At 56.9% G+C, this 22626-nt stretch overlaps 2 protein-coding genes across 9 annotated transcripts in view; both read left to right on the top strand.

Moving 5' to 3' along the window:
- Positions 1–891: 891 nt before the first annotated feature.
- Positions 892–12670, top strand: SAMD10 (sterile alpha motif domain containing 10). 4 transcript variants are annotated; one of them, XM_048962818.1, is made up of 5 exons: positions 892–997; positions 5278–5471; positions 7316–7484; positions 9134–9274; positions 9589–12670. In XM_048962818.1, the coding sequence occupies exons 1-5, from the start codon at positions 967–969 to the stop codon at positions 9651–9653; spliced, it is 600 nt and encodes a 199-aa protein (XP_048818775.1). In that variant the 5' UTR covers positions 892–966; the 3' UTR covers positions 9654–12670. The 4 variants fall into 4 exon arrangements, with proteins under 4 accessions (XP_048818775.1, XP_048818773.1, XP_048818772.1 ...); XM_048962816.1 differs by lacking the exon at positions 892–997 and adding an exon at positions 3492–3613; XM_048962815.1 differs by lacking the exon at positions 892–997 and having other exon boundaries at positions 4613–5471.
- A 4031-nt stretch (positions 12671–16701) lies between these two features.
- ZNF512B (zinc finger protein 512B) overlaps positions 16702–22626 on the top strand; it is a 29856-nt gene continuing 23931 nt past the window's right edge. For 3 of the 5 annotated variants that reach the window (XM_048962678.1, XM_048962676.1, XM_048962674.1), the window contains exon 1: positions 17102–20858. In XM_048962678.1, the coding sequence (XP_048818635.1) occupies positions 20744–20858 (115 nt within the window). In that variant the 5' untranslated portion in view covers positions 17102–20743. Of the gene's footprint in view, positions 16813–17101; positions 20859–22626 lie in introns of those variants that run through there. The other 2 variants (XM_048962673.1, XM_048962675.1) reach the window with 2 other exon arrangements.

The raw sequence follows: 22626 nt of genomic DNA, 5'->3' as shown, positions 1-22626 counted from the left end.
CCTGCTGTGCTCTCAGCCCCTGGAACTCCGCTGAGGACAGGGTGTGATTTTGGAGCCAGCATTCCACAAACATGAGTTTTTCTGATCTTAAAACAAGGGCAGGGCATTGCTCAGTGTTGGGATGGGTCTGCGACAGGGAGTGCTTTGCAAAGGGAAAGTGCTCCCAGCAGTGCATCATGGCACAGACACCTGCTTGCCCTCATCCTGGATACACAGCTGGGTCCCAGTCCCCATCCACCAACCAACCCATGTGTCTCCAAACCCAACGCTTGGCTGCAGTGGGCTGGAGGCAGCTGGGGATGTGTGCCTGGAGGAGGTAGGGGCTGAGTCTGGGGCAGGGGGTGGGGGATAGAGGAGGTATCACTGGGCAGTGGGCATCAGTAGGGAGCAGGGATCATTGGGAATTGGGTATCACTGGGGATCAGGTGCAACCGGGGACTGTGCACGGCTGGGAATTGGGTATCACTGGGGGTTGGGCATCACTGGAGGTTGGGCATCATTGGGAAATCAGGTATCACCAGGAATAGGGCTTGTCGCCATGGCTTGGGCGATCACCGAGTGCACAGCAGCAGGGACTGAGCATCACCAGGCAGCAGGCAGCACTGGGGATCGGGCATCACCGGGAACTGGGCTCATCAGGAACTGGGCAACACCGGCGATTGGGTGGGACCAGGGACTGGGCATCACTGAGCGGATAGCACCAAGGACCGAGCATCACCGGAGACAGAGCATCACCGGGCAGATATCACCGGGGATCGGGCAGCACCAGGACCGGGCAGCACCGTGCTGGCGGCGGGGCGGCGCGGAGCGGAGCGGCGGGCGGAGCGCCCGGGGGTGGCGGAGAGCGGCACCGCCTCCGGCGCGGGCACCGGGGCGGGGCGGGCCCGGAGCTCCCGGTGCCGGCGGCGGCGCTGGGGGGCGCGGGGGCTCCGTCCCCGCCGGAGCGCGGCCCCTTCCGAGCGGAGGATGAGCTGCGGCGAAGCCAAGGACATGGAAGGTAGCGGCGGTGGGGGGGGGAAAGGGGGGACTCAGGTGCACCGCGGGGATCAGGTCCTCCTACCCGAAATGCGCGGTTTGTATATCCGTCCTGGGGGCTGCCTCCATCACCCTCCTGTCCCCAGCTCCTCCCTCCATCCCGGTGTACGTCCTCCATCCTTGGTGGAACGTCCCCTCTGTCCCTGGGCTCCGTTCCCTCCGTTAATGAGGCTCTGCCCCTTCATGCCGGGGTCCTTCTCCCATCCCGGGGGCTGCTTTCCATCGCCCCCTGCAGTGTCCTCTCCACCCCATGAGTCTGCCCTCTCTCCCAGGATTTGTCCTCCATCCCCACGTGCTGTCTCCTCCATTCTGGGGGTCTGCACCTTCATTCCCATACGCAGCCCCCTCCATCCTGGGAAGGTGTGTGTCTGTCCATCCCTATTTTCATCCCCATTTTGGGGGATACCAATGAAATGGGCTCTTGGACTGGAGAGAGGGGGTGCAAGGACAGGAGCAGGGTGCCGAGCAGGGTGGGACACCTGGGAAGAACTCAGGGACATGGAATGGGCTCTCTGCATGTGGTGTGTCTGTGCTGGTGGGCTCCTACCAGGAGATCCTGCCCTGCCCACATCTCTGTCCCAAGGTGATCAGGGACCCCTTGGCAGCGTCCATGGCCTCAGCAGCACAGACACCCACAAAGACACATACAGCCATGGGAAGGACATTGCCTTTTGTTCTCTTCCTCCTCCTTTCCCACTTGGCTCCGTCCCCGGCCATGTGAGGGGCTCAGGCTTTCACCTTCACAAGCAGGGAATTATGAGGAAAATAATGGAATGGTGTTAATGGCAGCAAGGGACTGAGCCGGGTATGCCTCAGGGGTGACCTGGAGAGTGTGAGCTCCATAGGGTCATTGCTCTGCTTTGGGTTTGGTCCTGTCCTGCTCGGGGACAGCAGGAATTTGGGAATGTCTCAGGGCAGGACCTAGTTTATAGAACATTGTAGAAGTCCAGCTTCCAGCACTGTATACCATGGGGGTCTCAGAGAGCATCGCTGAGCTCCAGGGCTCTGTGCCAGCAGCAGCTCTGCCCTGCATGGTGGTGAAGCCGTGGGGAAGGGATGGAGGAGCCTGGGACAATGGCAACGCCAGGCAGATTTGTGGCTCATGTAGACACTGCTGAAAGTGAGACAAATCCCTCAAAGAGCGGCCCTGCAAGCAGAGCTGTGCTCAGTTCCCCTATCCCAGGGGTTCCTGGAGAGCTCAGCTCTCAGCCCTGTCCTCACCTCGAGGAGCAGCAGCAGCAGGCTGAGCACTCCAGTGAATCCCTGCCACAAATCCCCCTCTGACTGCAGGAAAATCTCTCGCACCATTTGGTGCTAAATGTCTCTTCCCCTTGGAGACACCAAGCACACCAATGTGGGGTTTGTTCCCTGCAAAGCAAACGTCTCCCAGGGACTGCTGCTGCAGTGTCACCCCTGGGAGCCCCTCCACTCCCCATAGCAAATATGGCCCTGCAGCAGGGCAGGAATGGGGGACATTGATGACATCAGGGGCACAGAGCAAGCTGTTCCTCACACCTCTGTGCCGTGCTCCTTGCACCATTAACACATGAACTTGGGTTGCTTGCAACTGCATTCCCTGGGGAAGCACAACACGTGTGTGCAGGCACAAAGTGCATTTGCAGAAGGTCCTGATCCCGCTGCCCAAGGATGCACTGGCATTCAGACATCCCATCCTCAGCTTTCTGTCTCTGTGCCACATTCCCAGGAGATTCGCATCCATCTCCCCCTCCAGTGGTGCTGCTGCTGCACTGAGCTCCTGCAGCACTTTGCAGCCAGCCCTAAAAGTGTCCAGAGGGGGAAAAACACGGAGAGACCATGTGCAGGGTGAGGGGAAGGCACAGCCAAGTAGCAGCACAGCCTCTGCGCTCCATGCCTGCCCCACGCTGCTGGAGGAGTGCCCAAAATGCATGAAAGCCACTGAAGGAAAAGGAGCCAGCAGCGATTCCCAAGGCTGCAGGCACCCATTCCGTGGAGCAGGGCCCACAGGCTTGGGGGGAATTCGGAAAACCCCCTGTGCCCAATGGGAGCAGAGGAGCTGCGCATCCCAAGCAGGGTCCTAAGGCTGTGCCTGGCTGTGCCATGGCTTTTACTGGCCACGGTGTGCTTTGATGCCCAACTGCTGCTCACTCGGTGCCAGCTGGCCGAGCCCCCCCGGCCCCGCCGCCGGATTAGCCGGGAGCACGCGGGGAGAGCACGGAGCATCTCTCCAAATCCAACGGCGAGGGTGGGATTAAGGCCCTCGGGCTGCCGCCTCGCCCGGCTGCGCCTCGCTGGGATGCCCGGCAGGGGACCGGCAGGTTTGTGCCCCCCCGTGTGAGGCCGGCGGGGGCTGCTCAGCCCGGAGCTCCCGGATGCGGGGCGAGCGTGCGGCCGCCGTTTATTGGCAGAAGGACGGAGGCAATCAGCGGAGGCAGTCAGGTGTGGAAGAGGCATGAGGGGAGGAAGGGATGGAGCGGCGCTGGTGACAGCCGGTGCCGAGCGCTCGCGCGCATCCCTCCTCCCGCAGGGATGCAGCAGGGCCGCCCGTCCCTCTGCTGCGTCGCCAGCATCCGCGGCTCGCAGGGCGCACCTGAGCCAGGTGAGGGGGCCCGGGGCTGGGGGACGGTGCGGCATCCGGAAGGGATGGGGAGGCTCGTTTGGTTTGGTTTGGGAGAGAGGGATGCGCTGCTGGAATGGGGATGAGAGGAGAAGATTTTCCTCTGTTCTGCCTTTGCTCTGAAGATGGTCCGTGGCTCTGGCACTCCATCCACGCAGGCAGCAGCTCTGCCCTGCGCCATGGTGAAGCCACATGGAAAGGATGGAGGGGACGGGAGTTCTGGCTCAGCACTCCTTCAGTGCCCATGATGGGCACCTGGGGTACACGGGGCTGGGATGTGGGAGTGGGGGGCTGTGAGGTGCCCCCCGCACAGATCAGAACCCCAGCTCTCCCTGCTCGCTGCTGTTCCGGGCTCATTTCCCCTATTGCTTCCCCCCTCTCTCCCATCTGCTCTCACTGGCTTTCCTGCTTTGCTTTGAGCCGTGCTGCAAGAGGAGCAGAGATACCCACATCCTGCTGCTCCGTGAGCCACAATGATGGCACTTGGAGCTCCGTGGTCATCTCTGGCTAAAGGTCCCTGTGGTGGCAGAGCCCTTCCACAGGGACAGCCCTGGCACAGCTCCATCCCTGGGCACAGAGCATCTCTGTGCAGTTCTAATCCATTTGCTTCCTGTAAACCCCCTGCTCCCAGGGCAAGACCTCGTTTTCCAAACTAACCTGAGCAAGAGCAAAGTTTTAGGGTCAGGCTGCTGTTTCCCAAAGATGGATTTTGAAACTGGGAGGCCAGGAGGGGGCACGGCATGGCGCATCCTGTCCACATCGCTGGGACATGGAGCTGCTGCTCTCCCAGCACAGGTGCTCATGGTTTTGTTCAGCTCATACCCAACCATCCCTTTTTCTGGCCCCACGAGAGAGGGCTTGGGAGGCTGATCCGAAGCTGGAGCAACACTCATGGAGCCAACTCTGACATTCCGCTTTTCACTTCCCATTTCCTACAGGATCCAACACATTCAGCCTTCAGACACATTTATTTCTGTCCTGGCTATAAATTCCACAGGCAGCATTTACATCCCACCTTCCCCTTGCATAAAGGTGTGTGGGAGAGGTGAAACCTCCTCCACTCTGCACCCAGTGGGGCCGAGCAGCAGCGGATCCCCTCCAGCCCTCCCAGCCCTGGTTATTCTCAGCTGCTGGTGCTTTCCTGCTCTGCTTTAAGGGGTGTTTGGAGGCAGGTGAGATGCGGATGCTGCTGCAGATCTGCGCTGCTCATCCCAAACCATCTTCTACCCACACACCCCCAGCAGCATCTAATCCCCTTTGGCCTGCAGGAGAGCTTTGCATCTTCATTGCAATGCAGTCAAACAAAATGCACGAGCTGAGCTTACAGAGGTAAGGGCAAGGGACTGAATCTGGCCATGGTCACTGCAAAGGTGAGCGCGTTGGGGTGCATGCATGCCCCACACACCCCCAGCTCCAGGCCAACCTGCACCCATTGGTGTGCTACTGGTCTTCTTCTCCAACTCCCTGGGAACAGCTTGACTCCACCCGGTCTCTGGAATCCAGCTGACTGGATCAGAAAAGAGTTTCCATCAGAAAGAGGCAGATGGAAAAGGACAGGATACGGCTGGGCAGCTTGGAGCTAAAAGGGGCATTTTTGGGGGTCCCGGGTGCAGGGCAGACCCCTCTCACCCCCTTTCCTTCTGCAGCTGCCGCCGCCGCCGCCGCTCACTTCAGCTTCTGCCGCAGCCTCCTGGAGCACACGGTGTCAGCTGAGAACCTCAGCTACCGCCTGCAGCGCAGCCCCGGCACCAGCCTCACCTGGCACGACGGGCGCAGCCAGCGCGGCGAGGGCAGCCGTGCCATCAAACTCCTGCGGCAGCCAGGCACAGAGGGCTCCCAGGTATTGCTGGGTTCCAGGGTCAGGATTTTCACTGCTGGGTTTTGTGGTTCTGGGCTGTGCAAGGGTGAGCTTTGCATTGTGACTCCTCCCCGCTCAGAGCTGGAAGTTGGCACCGTTCTGCAAGTGATGCGCCAGAACCGAATTCCTTGTAATGCTTTAAAAGAACAGAGGACTTTGTTATGTCTCTTAGGAGGGAAATGGTCGGAACTTGGCTAAAACTGGGAACTTTATGGCACTCATGTGAGCAATGAAGCAGTGAGGCCAAGGTTCCCACACCCCCTGCTGCCGTGCTCTGTGCTGCCATGGGGAGAAGTGGGACAGATCTTTGGTGCTCTGTAAGCCCGAGCATAAAAATCATTGCAGCTTTTGGTACTCTGTTAACCCAGGATGCTGAGGGAGCAGCAGAACCTGGCTCCTGTGCTCACGGTGCCTGTGGGCTCGGGGTATTGCTGGGGCCCTTCAGTCCCCACCACATCCATGTCCCCTTCACTCCCAATGGGGGCACAGCACAGAGCAGAGCAGCTTCCCGGGCAACAGCTGTGCCTCCCAGTGCCTCCCAGTGAGGTTTGGGAGTGAGAAAGCTTCTAATTGTGCCACAAACAAGGGAAAACAGCCCATGGAGTGGAAGTGACTTCAATTGCTTGCTTTGGGTCCTCACACTGCTGTGTGGGCTTCCCCCATCCAACCCCCACTGCTGGGCATTGCTGCTGCCTGCTCGCCTCCGTTCACGGCTGAGAGTTCATTGGAGAGACAGCGCAGCTCAGCCACCTGGAAAAGCAGCCCAGCATCCATTACAGCCATCCCCACGTCCTGCTGCTCCCACTGAGCGCCTGCACACAGGGCATAGGGCTGCAATGTGCAGGGGTACCTGCAGCACAGGAACCTGGAGCACGGATGTAGCCCCCATTTGTGAAACGGAGCTCGAGAAGCAAGAGGATTCGAGCACGCTTCTGGCTGGGGAAATTGCGGGTTGTCAGTCACCTCTTCCCCAGTGCCCCCGAGGTTAGTTGGGTAATAGCTGCTGGGAGCTCACCATCATCTCTGTGCGTGGTGGTATGAGGAGAGAGCTCAGCAGCAGCAGGCTCAGCCCCTGCACTGCTTACTGCTGCATGGAGGTGAAACCAGAGCCAGAACCCAGGAGCAGAAGCAGGGTGCAGGGGTGCAGCGTGGGCAGCAGCATGCAGCATGGCAGGGGGATGCAGCATGGCAGTGGGATGCAGCACTGCTCCCAGCCCTGCAACTCACTGGAGTATCTCTGACCCCTCCGCCCTCCATTTCTTCCCATTTGACATCACTCAGGGATGTGCCATTCATTTCAATAACCGCGGGATGTCTGGAGACCCTGTTGCACTAATTATCTCTACTCCTCTATTAGGCATGCTTAATTAGCCAATGTTCACACACAGAGGTCGGTGCTGGCACACTGCAGTCCAAGCGCTGCCGACCTTTCTGATGCCAGCAGATTCGTAACTCATCCCCTTACTGTCCACGACAAGGAAGAGGAGTTTGCCAGGAGGGACCCTGGAAATCCAAACCTCTGCCATTGCAGCACAGAGGGAGCTGCCTGGCTCCGTACACTACTGTGCATTCAGTGTCACCTCCTGCCTCTCACATCAGGACTCAGGTCCCTCCATCTGCCACCAGGGCAGAGCCCATAGGACCCAGGTGATGTCCCCAAGGGTGGTCCTGCGCTCTTGCAGCACTCCACTGGGCTGGGAGGTGCATGGTGAGCTGGGCCTTCTTCCTCTGAAGGAACCATCTCTGGGCAGACAGGGCAGGACCCATCGCAGGATTTTGCACCCCATAGTGCTGAGCCCCACTGACACTTCCCATCTCCCTTGTAGGGCCGTGGCTGCGATCACTATGGCATCTACCACACCAGCCCAACGCTGGGCAGCCTTACCAAGCCAGTGGTGCTGTGGAGCCAGCAGGATGTGTGCAAATGGCTGAAGAAGCACTGCCCACACAACTATCTCATCTACGTCGAGGCGTTCTCCCACCACGCCATCACAGGTACTGCTGCTACCCCCAGTGCCTTGTGCTCATTGCATAAAGCACTGCTCCAGTCCCACTTCTGCCCAGTTCATGGCTGGGCAGAGCTCTGAGCTGGCCAGCACCTATGGAGTGTAAAGTGCAGTGCACAGAGCTGCAAGCATCATCCTCCCTGACCCTCAGTGTCCCCTTTTTGCTGGGACCAGGGATGGGCTCACTGGAGTGGGGCAGCTCTATGCACAGCCCTGTGCCCTTGAGGAATGCAAAGCCCTAATGCAAGAGCTCAGCGAGCCCTCCCTGTGAGAAATAAAGGAAGCATTAGCTGGGGAACAAGGACAAAAGCTGGTTGTGAATGCCTTATTTAATAGCCCCTGGACTGGAGGAGAGTGGCTGGATGGTGGCAGCGGCACTAATGGGTTTTGATGGGTGCCCTGTTTCCCCCATCCATCAGCCCACGTGGGGTCAGGAGAATGCGTCCTGATGTGGGAGGTGGAGTGGGGAATGGAGAAATGGAAAGCTCCTGCCTGCAGGGACAGGGAACGTGATTGCTGGGGCCAGCACTGGTCCTGACACTGGTACCTCAGCCTGAAGCCGCATGACCTCCAAATGCAGTAGGCCAGGGACAGGCTTCTGTTCTATTCTATTCTATTCTATTCTATTCTATTCTATTCTATTCTATTCTATTCTATTCTATTCTATTCTATTCTATTCTATTCTATTCTGCTCTGCTCTGCTCTGCTCTGCTCTGCTCTGCTCTGCTCTGCTCTGTTCCATTTTCTATTCTACTCCCTCCTTTCTGTTTTTCTCCCCTTCTGCTTCCCTTCCATTCCCTTCCCTTCCCTTTGTTTTTTCCCCATTTTCTCTGTTCCATTCTATTTTCTTATTCTATCCGACCCTGTGCCATCCCATCCTATCCTATCCTACCCTAGTTTCTATTCTATTCTATTCTATTCTATTCTATTCTATTCTATTCTATTCTATTCTATTCTATTCTATTCTATTCTATTCTATTCTGTTCTGTTCTGTTCTGTTCTGTTCTGTTCTGTTCTGTTCTGTTCTGGTCCGTTCTGGTCCGTTCTGGTCTGTTCCGTTCTACTCTATTCATCCAATTCTACCCCACCCCACCCCATCCCATCCCCTCCCATCCCCTCCCACCCCATCCCATCCCCTCCCATCCCCTCCCATCCCCTCCCACCCCACCCCATCCCATCCCATCCCATCCCATCCCATCCCACCCCATCCCATCCCATCCCATCCCATCCCACCCCATCCCATCCCACCCCATCCCATCCCTTCCCATCCCATCCCATCCCATCCCATCCCATCCCATCCCCTCCCATCCCCTCCCATCCCACCCCATCCCATCCCATCCCCTCCCATCCCCTCCCCTCCCCTCCCATCCCATCCCATCCCATCCCATCCCATCCCATCCCATCCCATCCCACCCCATCCCATCCCCTCCCATCCCATCCCATCCCATCCCATCCCATCCCATCCTATCCCATCCTATCCTCTCTTAGGATTTGGTTCCTTTTCTCTCCCTTGTTCCCATTACATGGACACGCACCCCAGCTGATTTTCATGTTGACAGTGTCCCCAGCCACGTACTCCCGATGTCCCCGCGGTGCCCATGGCCACTGGGCAGCTGCTGAGCCTTGTTGTGCTTGCAGGTCGGGCTCTGCTGAGGCTCAATGGGGAGAAGCTGCAGCGTATGGGCATTGCCCACGAGGCGCAGCGGCAGGAGGTGCTGCAGCAGGTCCTGCAGCTCCAGGTGCGTGAGGAGGTCCGGAACCTGCAGCTGCTCAGCCAAGGTAGGATTGGGACAGGAAGGGGAACCATGGGGAGATTGCAGCTGTGGGAACAAGGAGAGAAGTGGGTGTGTGAGCTGGAGCATGATGAGATGGGCATGGGCTGTGCTGCTGGGGGATGGGTTGTGGGGTACAGGCTGCGGTGCACAGGGATGGGTTGTGGTATGCAGCACAAAGTCTGTTGGTGGCAAGGTGCACTGGAAGGGTGGGATTCTCCCAGGCAGGCTCCGACCCTGCAGGCTGTTCATTCCTTCCTCTCCCCTCCTTGTTCCAGCGTCTTTCGGAAATGTCTCCTAGCTGATCCGTCTGTTTGGCAGATTGTACCAACACTGTGAACCGAGCAGCTCTGGGATGGACTGTGCACTGCAGATACGAGACCTGAGCAGCATGCTTGGAATACGAAGAGACAGCTCCCGAGCCACTCCAGGGCTTTTCTCTTTCTTCTCTCTCTTCCTTTTTTATGAATACATTTCTGGGCAGAGATGGGATGCTTTCTTCAACAGACGTGGTTCCCAGCTGGAGGAAAATTAACAAAGCAGTCGGTGGGACAGGTGAACTTTGGCCCATCTGAGCCTGACGGGAGAGACTGCAAAAAGAACCAGGGCTGAGCAGTGTGGGCAACTCCAGCACGGCCATTTGTGGGATAAACAGGAGCTGCACATGGGATGCTGATGCCTTTGCACACGAGTGGTGCCCAGTGCTTGGAGTGGCTGGGAGAGCTGCGGGCTCTGCTGGTGTCAATGCCTTGGAGCTTCGTTCTCCCTTCGAACTGGGCTGTCTTCCAGTGTCCTAGGAGATAACGTTATCGGCAGCAAATAAGATGACCCAACCAGGCAAAGAAATTAAAAGCAGGGCAGTCACCAGTGCCTGGCTCCACTTTGTGAATTAAAAAGGGAGCTGAGTCAGCAGCAGTGGAAGCCCAGGGGTCAGCACGTTCCAGGGGATGCTGCACAGGAGATGCTCCACGTCCTTTCTCTGTCCTCATCCACATGCCTGGTTCCCTGCTCTCTGGTCCCAGGCTCTATTTATTCCTTCCCAATGCTGCCCAGGCTTTGTCCAGGCCCTTTTGCAGAGGTTTACCCCTCCAGAGCTCTTGCAAACTCCCAACCCTTCAGGGGGCTTTGACAGTGCCATCCATACCAGCACCGTCCCCAAATCCCAGCTGATGATTGAAAGGAGGTGACATTTCTAGTTGCATCCCCCAGTGCCCAGGGACACCCCAGGGCTGTGGCAGAGCAGGCACCCAGGTGGCACCGCGCACCACCTCCTGCTCTGCAAATAAAGTCAGACTGTTGTTTCCATTTGCTGCTCTCCTACTCGTCCTGTGATTCTGCTCATTCCCTGCCCCCCAGCTAGGGAAAACAAAGTGAAAGATTTCAGCCACTGAGTCAGGGAATATCCCAACACTGTCCCTGTGGGAGCACTATGGTGTGTGAATGGAGATACCCCCCTTCCAAACATGGGGCTGCTCATGGACTCATTTGCAGGGACCCCACAGCCCTGGGGGTTTGCTGCTCACTGCCCCTTTCCCTCCTCCACATACACAGAAATCTGAATTTCCTCCTCCTCTGCTGATATTGACCTTTTTAGAAATGCAGTGAAATTGGCTCTTCTCACCTCGCTAGAACTTCACAAGCAACAAAGCTGAGCGGATTTATTGAATTTTAGAAAAAAGAAAGAAAACAAGCAGAAAGAAAACCATCCCTCCTGCAGCAGCAGGGAGCTGCTGGGACTCCCAGCTGGAGCAAAACACAGTGTGTGGGGCCTGATCCCGGCCAGTTCAGGGTGCATATTTGCTCCTTGCTGTGCTGTCATGCAGAGCAAAGCCCCATGCAGAGCAGAGCCCCATGCAGGATGTGGCCCTGTTGCTTCTGCTGTGAAACCCCAGATCAGAGCCCACCATGCTGCCACCCCAGCCCTGGCACTGGGCACTGGGAGAGGGTGGCAGTGGGGTGGTGGCAGTGGGTGGCTGGCAGTGGGTGGCTGGCCCCATAGGAGCAGTGTCCTGGAGCAGACCGTGGTGGCAGGGCTGGAGATGTGGGTGCAGTATCTTTAGAGCTGAGATTTTGGGGGAGAGCTCTGGAGAGGTGAGGGGGCACAACGGCTCCTGTCGTGTTGCACCCAAGTGGTCTGGGGGCAGTTTTGCTGTCAGAGGGTCCCTCGTTGAGACCCCAGCTCCGGCTTCGTGTGCCACCTCCACCCGTGTCAGGCTATGCTCCAATTCCACTTCTGCAGCCAGAGACCCGCTGAGCTGATGGAAGCCAAAAGCAAACCCCACATCAGGGCTGCACACCCCATTCTGCCGCTGCTCTGCTATTTCTGCATCTGGTGCAGCTGGAGCGAGCTGAGCGTTCTCCAAGGCTGCATCGGAGCACGGGTCCGCCTCTGGGCAATCATCTGGCGCCCTCTAATGCCTCTGTGCCCTAAGTCCCAGCGTCCCATACCCGAAGAGGACCGGGGCCGGACCCTGCTGGGATGCAACCGGAGCTATTTCCTTGCTCTCGGCTATATTGTTTGCAATAAGCAGGACAAAGACCTACTGAGATAAAAAATAACGGGCAGCTTTTTCTTGCTTTAAAAAGCAAAAATGCAGCAATCCCTTCCCAGTGGTGGAGGCTGCTTGCAGATTGCAGCAAGGCTTCGCAAGCAAAAAGAAATTGTCAACACCGACACAGTTGCACGTAGCAAATGCATGCCTAATTTGTCCAAGTAATTACTGTGCCTGCCTTGATGATACAGATATCTTCAGAACTGAAATGCTGCTGATTGCCTCTCTGATTCAGGAAGCGATCTCTCAGCATTCACATTCATGCTTGGCTACAGCCACAGCCACAGATATCCCTGCTGCGTGCAGCTATGGGACACTGCTGATGGATTTCAGTGTCTGCTCAAGGGCCAAACTGAGGCCAGTTGCATCTGCTGCCCTTCCCTGGTCAGTTATGTGCCCCAGCTCATCAGGAACCTGTTCTCCCATCAGGTATCTGCTGGACTATCAGTCACAACAGATCCCCATCCCCAAGTTCTGGTCTCTATTCCAGGATCCTGGTCCCCATCCCAAAGCCCTGTTTCCCATCCCATATCCCTGGTCCCCATCCCATAACTTTGATTGCCAACCCAAAGCCCTGCTCACCACCTCAAAGCCCTGCTTCCCATCCCATATCCCTGGTCCCCATACCCTTGACTGCCATCCCAAACTCTGGTCCCCATATCAAAGCTCTACTTCTCATCTCATATTCCTGATCCCCATCCTGAAGCCCTGGTTCCCACCCCAGAGCCCCGATCCCCATTCTACACTCCCAGTCCCTACCCTGGATCTCTGGTCCTTGTCCCTGTCGCTGCACACCCAGGACTAATCAATCTCAGATCATTGCTAATGAACTTGGGAACAGTGTTGGGATGGATCAGGTGCCACTCAGGGTGAGATGGATAATATAATTAAGATTTCCTCAAAGGTCCTGTCTTTCTTACCTCGTTAATTAAGCTGATGCAAGTCCCTCCATGCAGAATGCATAATGAGAGGCTCCACAGACAGAGCTGTCTGTAACCAGGAGGTGATGTTGGCAGAAAGGAAGCACTGGGGACATTTTGGCAGCCCCTGGGGCTTTGCTTCCCCTGGAGCAGCATCCTCCATCCTCTGTACTGCAAAACCACAAGAGCACACAGGGCAGAAGACACAGGCAGGGATGAGCCTGGGGTTGCAGGAGGAGGTTGGTGATGTTCAGCTTCCAAGAGATGCAGGAAGGAGTAGGACTGGGAAATGCTGTCCCCAAGGCCCAGGCACATTCTGGGTACTTGCTTTTCCGATGGTGAATTATGACGATGAATTAATGGCCTCTTAATAAGGGTGACAGTTCCCTTAATTAGAATGTATCAGAGCGGGAAGAATTGCTTCATTTCATATATTTTTCCCCGTGTAACCTCCTTCACTTTCAGGTTCTCATTTCCAACTCCTGAAGGACTGCAGTGAGCGATGCCCCCCAAAGCCCAAACTCCTCCAGGCAGCACCAGGCACAGAGCAGAACAATATGGGGGGGGGGGGGGGGGGGGGGGGGGGAAAGCTTGGTTTTGACACATCTCCAGGCTGGTTTGGTATGGGCTGTTTGTAGTGGGTCTCAAGTCAAAAGCCCCAAATCACCAACCTGCAATGAGCCACTTCATTTCCCACCAGGTAATGGCTCCCTGGGGGTCATGGAACATCCTGTGCTGGAAAGGACTAGTAAGGATCATTGAGACCAATTTAAGGGCATCTTCACACATTACTGCTCTGTCCCCAAACCCACTATCCTCATCTCACCCCGCTGCTCTGGGGCAGCCCCAGCATTGACCCTCCCCAGCTTGGGACAGGCTCCCCAAAGGGCCGATGATGCCCTACAAATAACTAATAGCAGCGCAGCCGTAGGGTTTCTCCATTAACTTCCCCTCTTTGCACCACAGCCATTTTGCTTCCGTGCCCTATCTAAAATTAAATCTGCTTGGATTTTTGCTTGCTCTTTTTCCCCCTCTTTTTTAGCTTGTATTTGCTGAACTCATTCAAGCATAGTGGGAAAAAAAAAAAAAAAAAAAAGACAGAAAAAAAAAAAGGCTATCAGAATCATTCATGGCTGGCACATGCTCTGGTTTCCAATCAAAGGCCCTGCAGGGCTGGCAGGAGGCTGGGGATGGCCTGGATGGTCATGAGTGATTCCTGCTTTGTTCAGGCACCACACAGGTGGTGGCTGAGCTGCAGGGCTGCGCTCCCCACCATGAGGACAACAGGGAGGGAGCAGACACCACCAGGGGATGCCTCCAAGGGCAGCGCTGGGTTGGGGACAGGGCCATGGCAGGTGTGTGTGTCCCCAAAATGCACGCAGTGACTGTTCATCACCTTGCAGCAAGTGATGCTCAGTGCACACAGGCAACAGCTGGGCTCCAGTGCCTCCCAGTGCCACTCCTGGGCATCCCAGTGCCCTGCTGTTGGTGATGTTGCTGCACATCCCAGCTCCAGGCTGTGGCTTCCCGTGTTGGCAGCTCACAGCACGAGCTTTGGAGGTGCATCAAGAGCAGAAGCAGGTAAAATCTCCCATCAACGTCATCCCACAGGTTGGATGGTGTGAAGGATGCTGCTGCAGCCTGCTGGGTATTGGAGTTATTCACCAGAAAGTGCATGCTAGCAAGCAGCTCTGTTCTGGGACAGAGGGACATTCCTGGATTCAAGAACCAAGAGTGCCCAGACCCAAACTGCCTCAGCATCCCTCTGCCCCTAGGGAGGACAGACCTGCATTCTAAAATCAAAGAATTTCCTGCCCTTCAAAGGGATTTTTTTTGCCCATGTTTTGCATTTTTAGATGCTAGCCAGGTGTAGTTAAGATCAGACTGGCCCTGGCCAGCAGTGCCAAGCCCCAAGGTGGGACTGTGGAGATTTATATGAGGGACACCCACCCTGCACACCCACCCCCCAGAAATTGGGAAGTGTGTGCATATGGCAGCACTGCTGCAGCACCTCCAGGGCAACTGGGGGCAACAGGGCTCTGTCCTGACACGGATGTGGCCTCCTTGTAGCACAGAGTGACATGTGCTGCAGCCATGGGCTCTGCATCCCTCCTCCATGAGCCACTGTTTGGCAATGCTATGATGCAGGATGATCACGATGGCTTCCCATGAGCACACAAAGGATGGCAGTGCCGTGGCTGCACAGCTCCTCTGTGCCATGGCCACCCCCACCCCATCCTCCTCCTCCTTGCTTTGCCCTTCCCAGCCGGGCTCTCACAACTCTACGCCTGGAAAACAAGAACAAAAAGGCGCTTCTCAGCATCTGTTCCACATTTGCTGTTCTTTTCAAGTTAATTCCTCAGCCCCCTCCCCTTCTCTGAGCATGGCCTGAAAATAGGAACTGTAGCTGTTGTTCTATGGTATTATTTAGGATTTCTGTACCTTGCTCAGCCACTGGCCTCTCTCCAAACCCATCCATGTCCGGACTGCACGACCGCTCCCTGGCACCATGCACCAAGTGCTGCAAAACTGTGCTTGGCCAGTGCAGAAAGCCGGACTGCGACAGAGAGCCTCTTCTGAGCCCCTCTTAACATCCCTCAAGCTTTGGGGCTGCAGCTCTGCAACTGTCGCCCTCAGCCATGCCATATGTGTGATGGCACTTGAAGGGACGCGGGTGCAGTTTGCAGCCTTGCACCGAGGAGTTGTGCAGTGGATGTGCATCAGCCCCATGGCAGCTCCACAGCTCTCCCCGCTGCAGGGAACGGAGCTCCCTCAGCTATACCCCATTCATACAAAGGAGGTGGGTTGTGCCTCCCCTCCCACCCTGCTGAGCACCCTCTGCTCCGCTGATAATCATACCCAGCAATTACATCGAGCCTTACATGCTCTCTGCAGACGTTAATTAAGCTCCTTCCCCTCCATGGAGACAGAGGGGAATGGCGGGGGAGCTCCCAGCTGGTGCTGTATTGCTCCGGTGATGCGATGTAGCTGGACCCTGCAGGGCGGGGAGCACGGAGAGCTTGGCCACAGAAACATGTCAATGTCCACCCATGTGGCGACAGCATCGAGCTGTCCCTGCGGGGTGTGAGCCGTGATGGCAGCACTGCCGGGTGCTGGGAAATGCCATTCTTCCCGAGCAGAACGGCATTTCACAGCCTTCTAACCCGCAGATTGCTCACCCACGTGGCCTGGAGATGGGGGGAAACGGAGCAGGGATGGAACTTAGAGCACCGCCATGTGCCTTTGGCGTGCGCTCAGGGCTGTCACAGTGACGTGTGACGCTGAGCAGGGCCACCAGCCTGGTAGCGACGGACACCGGGCTGCACTCCCACCTGCCAACAGCCTCCTATTTCCCCTCATTGCTGCGCAGCCACAGCTGCTGGGATGGCAGCAGGACTACAGCGAGCCCTGGGTCACGGTGTTCCTAGGGACGGCTCTACCCCGACACACCCGTCCCGGTGCCGCCAGCCCCGCAGGGTGACAGGGCGCTGGGGACACGGGGCTGCCGGCGGGACAGCCGCGAGCATAAAGCCTCGGGAACGGCCGTCAGCGCTCCATCCCCGCTTTCTGACCACGCCATCCCCACGACTCGCTTCGGCCACGGCCGTCGCCGTGCCCCCTCGCGTCCGCCGTCTCCGTCGCGGCACGGGCACCCCGCCGCTCACCGGGGCGGCCGGAGGGGAACGCGGAAGGCGCCGCCCGGCTCCGGCCGCGGGTTCGCCGGGACGGGCGCCGGTCCCGGCCCGGGGGCGCCGCCCGGTCCCGCCTCGCCGGGGCGGTGCCGCCACCCTCCCGCCCCGCGGCCGGGCCCCGCCGGCGGAGCCACGCGAGAGCCGCGCGGCGCTGGGCCCGGTGCTGCCGGCGGGCGCGGGGCGGGCCGGGCCGGGCGGGGAAGCGCGCATGAGCCGCGGCGGCGGCGGCGGCGGAGGGGCGGGCGGGAGAGCGGCGGCGGAGCGCGGGCGGCGGCGCGCCGGGGAGCCCCGTACGGCGGCCCCACAGCCGCGGGCGGCGCCGCTTCGCCGCTCGGGGGGCGCCCGGCCCCAGCGCCCCGCACCGCAGCCGCTGCCGCCGAGGTAAGCACCGAGCGAGGCCCCGGCCCGGCCCCGCCGCGGGGACCCCCCGCCCCCGCTCCCGTTCCCGCTCCTCCGGCCGCAGCCCGCGTCGCCATTTTGCCTCTCGCTTCCCCTCCCGGGAGCGCGGGGCCGGTGGCGGGACGGGGCCTCGGCACAGCCCGGAACGGGCCCCGAGCGGGGGCGGCGGGCGGCGGCGGCGGCGGGGCCCTAAGCGGGGTGACGGGGGCGGGGAGGAGCGGGGAGGGGGCGGGCTGAGGGTCCGAGGGGTCGATGGGCCGCGGGGTGAGCCGGCCCCGGCCGTGGCCGGGTCGGCGAGGTGACGGGAGAGGTGAGCCTGGAGGGAGGACGGGGGGCGCGGCAACCGAGGGTGGAACGGCCCGGGGCACCGAGGTGACAGGCGGCCCTGGACGAGCGGATCCCCCCCGGACGGCCGGGGAGGTGACGGGAAGATGCGTCGGCCGGGGCAGGAGGATGAGGGACCCGGCCGCCGGGTATGGCACGGCCCAGGCCGTGGAGGTGACAGGTGATGGCGTGACCCGGGCAGGCCCAAGGAAGTGACAGCGGGACGGGCGTCCGCCTCTGCTCGCACCGGCGGAGCCCAGCGGTGATGTGACGCACGGCCCCGCAGGTCACCGGGCAGTGGTGACACCGGGTGGTGGCTCCGGCCGGGGCTGCTGCCGCTCACTGTCTGCTGGGATTTTGTGTGTGTTTGTGTTTGTGCTTTTCCCATTTGCTTTTGTGCCTGAGGATGGCTGAGGGGGAGGGACTTGCTAATGTGTTTCAGACAGAAACTTTCAAACCATCAAAAGCTTCACCCGCGCCCAGAAACAGGCACTTGGGTGAAGTGCAGTGGCTGGGTGCTACTTCTGCTCGGTGCAAGTGATTTCCTGCAAAAGGGACTCATAGGGGTACTAAGGGGAACTGCTGGCCAGCGGGTGTTGCTGGATTTGGGTGATGGTGGTGATGCTGAAGGACCTCAGATGGACATCCCCTGCAGCCAGCAGCTGCACTCAGAGCACTGCAGAGGGGCAGGGGAGGCAGCGACATGCATGGCATCTCCACTAGCACAGGGTGGCCATCCTTACCCCAGTGGTCATGTCACCTGCCAGGCGCTTCCCTCTTGCTGATTCCCCTTTCTCCCAAAGGAGCCTTTTCCCATGCCCAAAAGTTTCTCTTAGTGCACAACCCTGAGCTCCTTTTGATGGCTGCCACCTGTGATGGCCTCGCTGCACCCCCACTGCTCCCCATGCCACTCACCCCACAGCTCACTTGCCTTTTTGGCATTACCTCCATCACGCCGAGCCATCAGTTAATTATTGACAATAAGCGGAGCGAATCAATGGATGATGTGTGCTGAGATGATTGCAAAGTGCTGGGGCCACGCAGCATTCCCTGCTGGAGTGTGTGTGTGCTGCTGCTGACCTGGTCCACAGTGACTGATACGTGTTGAAGTGTGGAATCAGTTCCCCTTTTCCAATTCATGGCAAATGTGCCAGCGGTCAGGCTGTGCCCAGCACCTCCTTGGGAGGAGTTGTGATAGAGTAAAGCTTGACCTGCAAAGATGCTGTGGCTGTCCTGGCCTCCTCCAGTGCATCCCAGCACCGCTCACAGCTGGGACCTGCCAATGTCTGTTTCTCTCATCACCGGCTGCAAAATGCACCAAAACGCAGTGGAAGCATGGAAAGGCACACGGCACAGGCTGTTGGCTGGTGTCAGCGGGTGTGACTCAAATCGAGTAAGAAGTTTGGATATGACTGAAGACAATGGGCTGATTTCTGCTCTCTGGCTCTGGGGCAATTCCTCTGGGATCCCCGGGGTTGTATTGATGGTCATGGAGTGGCACTTGGCTCTTGCTAGGAGGTTTATTGGCTTTTATTTTTCGTATGAGCTAAAAATTAGAGGGGAAAAAAAAAATCAAAGCAGTATTTGATGGGGAAAGCAAAGAAGTTTCAAACCTCCAAAACCGGCCAGAAAGGGCCTCACTGATGGGACAGAAGTGATCAGCAGTGATAGTGGGACTGCAGGTCCAGGATGGGAGCGCTCAGGAGCGATGCTCAGCCCCAGGATGGAGCATTAAGAAACGATGCTCAGCTCATCCCTTGCTCCCATTGCTGCCCGTGCACTGCTGCTGGGTGTGAGCATGCTGGGTGTCTGCTCCCGGCAGGACCTTCCCTGCGTGTTGTCCTTCACAAGTGGCACAGGAGGGGAGGGCACTGGAACATTTGTTCCCGTGGATGAGCTGCAATTTGGGGAAAGACTGCAGGGACCCCACTGGGTGCCCACTCCCAGAGCCGCTGCAGCTCATACCCAGCTCTTCTGCTGCAGGAGTTCAAAGGAGTGGAATAAATGATTCCTGTGTTCGGCACTGAATGCCAGAGAACCTGTTGCCAAGAATGAAATTTCTCATTTGATTTGATTAACCTTTGTGTCTGCACAAACAACCCAATATTTGTCACTGGCTGAACACTTGCTGGAGGAGTTTGCCAGCTCGTCTGGGAGCATCTGGTCTGCATGCCATGCACAGTTATGCTCTCCTGCGCAGGAAGTCCCTGTTGTCACCTCTGGAAGGACACCTCAAGGGGCAGCACAGCGTCCCACACTGTGATAGCAGTGCTCTGGGGTTGGGGGCCTGCAGCCCCTTTCCCCATGGTGTGGGTTCAGGGGAGCTGCTCCCCGAGCACCGCAATCCCACCGGGCACCTGGGCAGGGTGATTGGGGATGCTCAGGGGGCACATCTTTGGCTTGGATTGAGCTGAATGATGCAGACAGGGTTATGTGAGAGGCATCAGAGGCTGACAAGACACATCTGTGTTTTAAAAAATGTATGCACATGGGAGAGAAGTGTTAAGCAGAGGTGAAAAGAAGGCAGCAGGTGGCACTTCCTGCAGTCGCACTGCTCGGGTCTGGCTGAGCATCAGCATCACTTCCCTGGCACTGTCCATAGTCTTCAGGCTGCATGTGACCATGGGGGCCAGCAGGACCCACTCCCAAAGCCCTGACACCCCTAGGGCAGGTTTGGTCCCTTGGTGCAGCTGAGCTCTGCAGCAAGATCTGAGTTGAGGGCTATAGTGCTGCATCCAGATGCTGCTCACTGGTCCCCAATCCCACACTTGCTCAACCCAGCAGTGAATTTTGTCTGCATTGCAAGAAACTTTTCCAAACCAGACAGGCTGAGCCCCCCCTGCAAGGTGCATCCCTCATCGTGCTGCATTGTACCGGGCTGTACAGCCCACAGCACTGCACCCGGGTGGCTCACTCCAAGCAGCTGTGTTATCTGCCTTCATTCAAGTGTGAGGTTTGGGTTCAGTGTCTGAGGATACTTGAAATGAACTTGGGCAGAAGCAGCCACTCCATGGCCTTAATCCTCCTGAAGCAGAGGGGTCTCCTGCTGGTTGCTTCTGCAGGGAGCACGACCGGGCCTTCCGTGATAATTTCTGATGTTCATTATTTATAGAGAAACCAAATTGAATTATTAATACAGAAAATTTAGATAACATTAGCAATTCTCGGTTTATAACAGTTTCCCATTAATAAGGAAAATTGGAAATTTATCACTACATCTGTTCATTAAAACTCACTATTTTTTTTTCCTTTTGGTGTCTTAAATGAAAGCATAGAAATAAACGAAGAGGAAAAGCCATTTACTCTGTTACTTCTCTGGACGAAGCCAGCCCATAAGTTTTAATAAAGTCCTTGCTGTTATACGTGGAGAGGAAACCAGCTCATCATGAAAGCAGCTTTTCAACCATGTCTTTTGCATTGCTCAGCCGGAGGACAGATACTCAGAAACCTATCTTGTTTCTGCCCTTTGTGAGAATGCTTCAGCTGTCAGATTTCTAATTTCCCTCCATTCCAGCAGCTCTCCTTGCTTTCAGCATGTGTTCTTCCCAGCTCCATGTGACTTCTAACGCATCCCCTGCTTGTTTCAGAGATGGCGGATTCCTATGCTTGTAAAAGTGGAAGGAAGACTGCAGGTTCCACCAAACCCAGCAAAGAGAGCAGGGCAGAGGCGAGGCTGAACCCTCCAGCAGAGCTCCCCAGGCTGGGTAAGGAACTGCTTTTCTGTCTCTGAATGTGAATGGGCTGGAGGGGATCTCACCAAGCATCTGGCTAACGAGATGGGTGTCTCTAAATCTGTTTATCATGGTGCTAGCTAAATGTTATGTGAAAGGGTGGAAAGGCTGAAATGAGTTCAGCCATCTGCTGCCTCCCGTGTCGTACCCCCTGAATGGAGCTCCTCGGGGACCCATGCGCTGTCGCTCTGATCGATGGTGGGTTTCACTGTTCAGGCATCTCCAGACCGAAGGAGATTTTCTCCTGTCTGCTTCTGCTGAGCAGAGACGCTCCCAGCCCCTCTGTTGGGCTCACGTGTGGCTCTGATCGTGGAGAGTACATGCACCCAGGGCTGGTGGCATCTTATCAGCGCCTTAGAAGTAGGGCAGACTTCATTTCGGCCCTTCGTTCTGATTTACGTGGACTGAAAGTGATGCAGTGAAGAATGATGAAGGTACCTTGCTGCAATATCTTGGAAAGTGCCGAGAGAGTGGAAACAAGTATGGGGATTCCCTTTGTCAGGGTAAATAAGGCTTAATGCTGTCCCCAGCTGGCAGTTGGTCAGTGAGGGCATGGAGAGGCATCTGGACTGGGAGCTTTCTTCCACTTAATTGATGTGCAGCGTTACCAAAAGTTTTGAAACTTGTGGAAGTTGTAGAAAGGAAAGAAGAGCTGTCCCTAAGGCAAGCTGTGGCCGTTGGCATGCTGGGCTGCTGGATAGGGGTGTGCTCTTCTGGCTGCTCTGGGATCTTCTGAATTGGGGTTATTTTGAAGCATTTAGGAGAGAAAGCAGAAGAAAAGAAAGGAGAGGAGTAGCAGGTAATTACTGTGTTGTGAGTTTATGTGGTTCCCAGCTCATACAGTCCCATGATGTGCAGTAGCTCCATTTCACGTGGAGGATGAGGTCCTTCCCTACATAAGCACATAGGAAGAGCTGGGTGCGTGGTCTGAGCATGCACATAAGAGCAAACTGAAAATGCAAGAGGCATAAGGCAGGTGTGGTGAGCAGGAGTCCTCACAGCCACTCTAAAAGAGTTTTGGAATGAGCCCTGCAATGCTGCTCCAAAGCCTGCAGTTTGGGGGAGTCAGCCTGCAAGATCTTCCCTGCAGCTCTGGAGCAGTGAGGCTGCCTTGCAGGGCCAGATGGGAGGCCTTTAGGAGTTTTTATGTTCCTTAGAGGTTGCTGCTGTGCTGTATGTGAACAGCCAGCTCTTGCAGATGAGGCCTTCTGAGTTAGTGGGATTCCCAAGGGATGCAGCATCTCCAAATGATGCTTTTATGGGTACCAAAATGAAGCAAACCAGCTGGCTCAGCTTCTGAGGGCTGGGAAATAAATGAGGAAATTGTCTTGCTTGCTATTTTACCTCTGGCCGCTGGGGCAGAAGGCATGAAAATGAAGAGAGCCTATGGTTTTGGCAGGGCTTCTGTAGGTAACTGGCTTTCTGTTTAATCTCTCTCACTTGCTGAGAAATCTGGGATTGGCTTCAGAGTGCCACCAGTGCCAGGCTTGGAGCTGAGCTCTGGTTGCTCAGGAGCTGGGGCCATTGCTGATGCACCTTCTGGCCTCTTCTTCATGTCTGATTTTCACCAGGGAAGGGTGTTTTATAGGTTGAGTTAGTTGAGGTTTTTAATCTCAACTGCCCTCTGCTAGCTGTTTCGGGTTTCCTTCTCTGGGATGCTTTTTCAGCTTGGTTCTGTTGTCATAGCAAATGGCTTTCATTCCTGATCCCTCTCATTAAGCCCCCTCAGACCTCAGTCTGA

This window comes from Lagopus muta, chromosome 16, assembly GCF_023343835.1.
Source record: "Lagopus muta isolate bLagMut1 chromosome 16, bLagMut1 primary, whole genome shotgun sequence".
Taxonomy (NCBI): domain Eukaryota; kingdom Metazoa; phylum Chordata; class Aves; order Galliformes; family Phasianidae; genus Lagopus; species Lagopus muta.
This window is presented reverse-complemented; position numbering and strand designations above follow the sequence as displayed.

What these genes read in the sequence shown, in the direction of transcription:
- SAMD10 (XM_048962815.1), top strand. Translation starts at nt 5,175, where the DNA reads ATGGAAAAGGACAGGATACGGCTGGGCAGCTTGGAGCTAAAAGGGGCA. An exon ending in CTCCCACCACGCCATCACAG is followed by an intron (nt 7,485 to 9,133) that starts GTACTGCTGCTA and finishes TTGTGCTTGCAG; the next exon opens with GTCGGGCTCTGCTGAGGCTC. An exon ending in CCTGCAGCTGCTCAGCCAAG is followed by an intron (nt 9,275 to 9,588) that starts GTAGGATTGGGA and finishes TCTGTTTGGCAG; the next exon opens with ATTGTACCAACACTGTGAAC.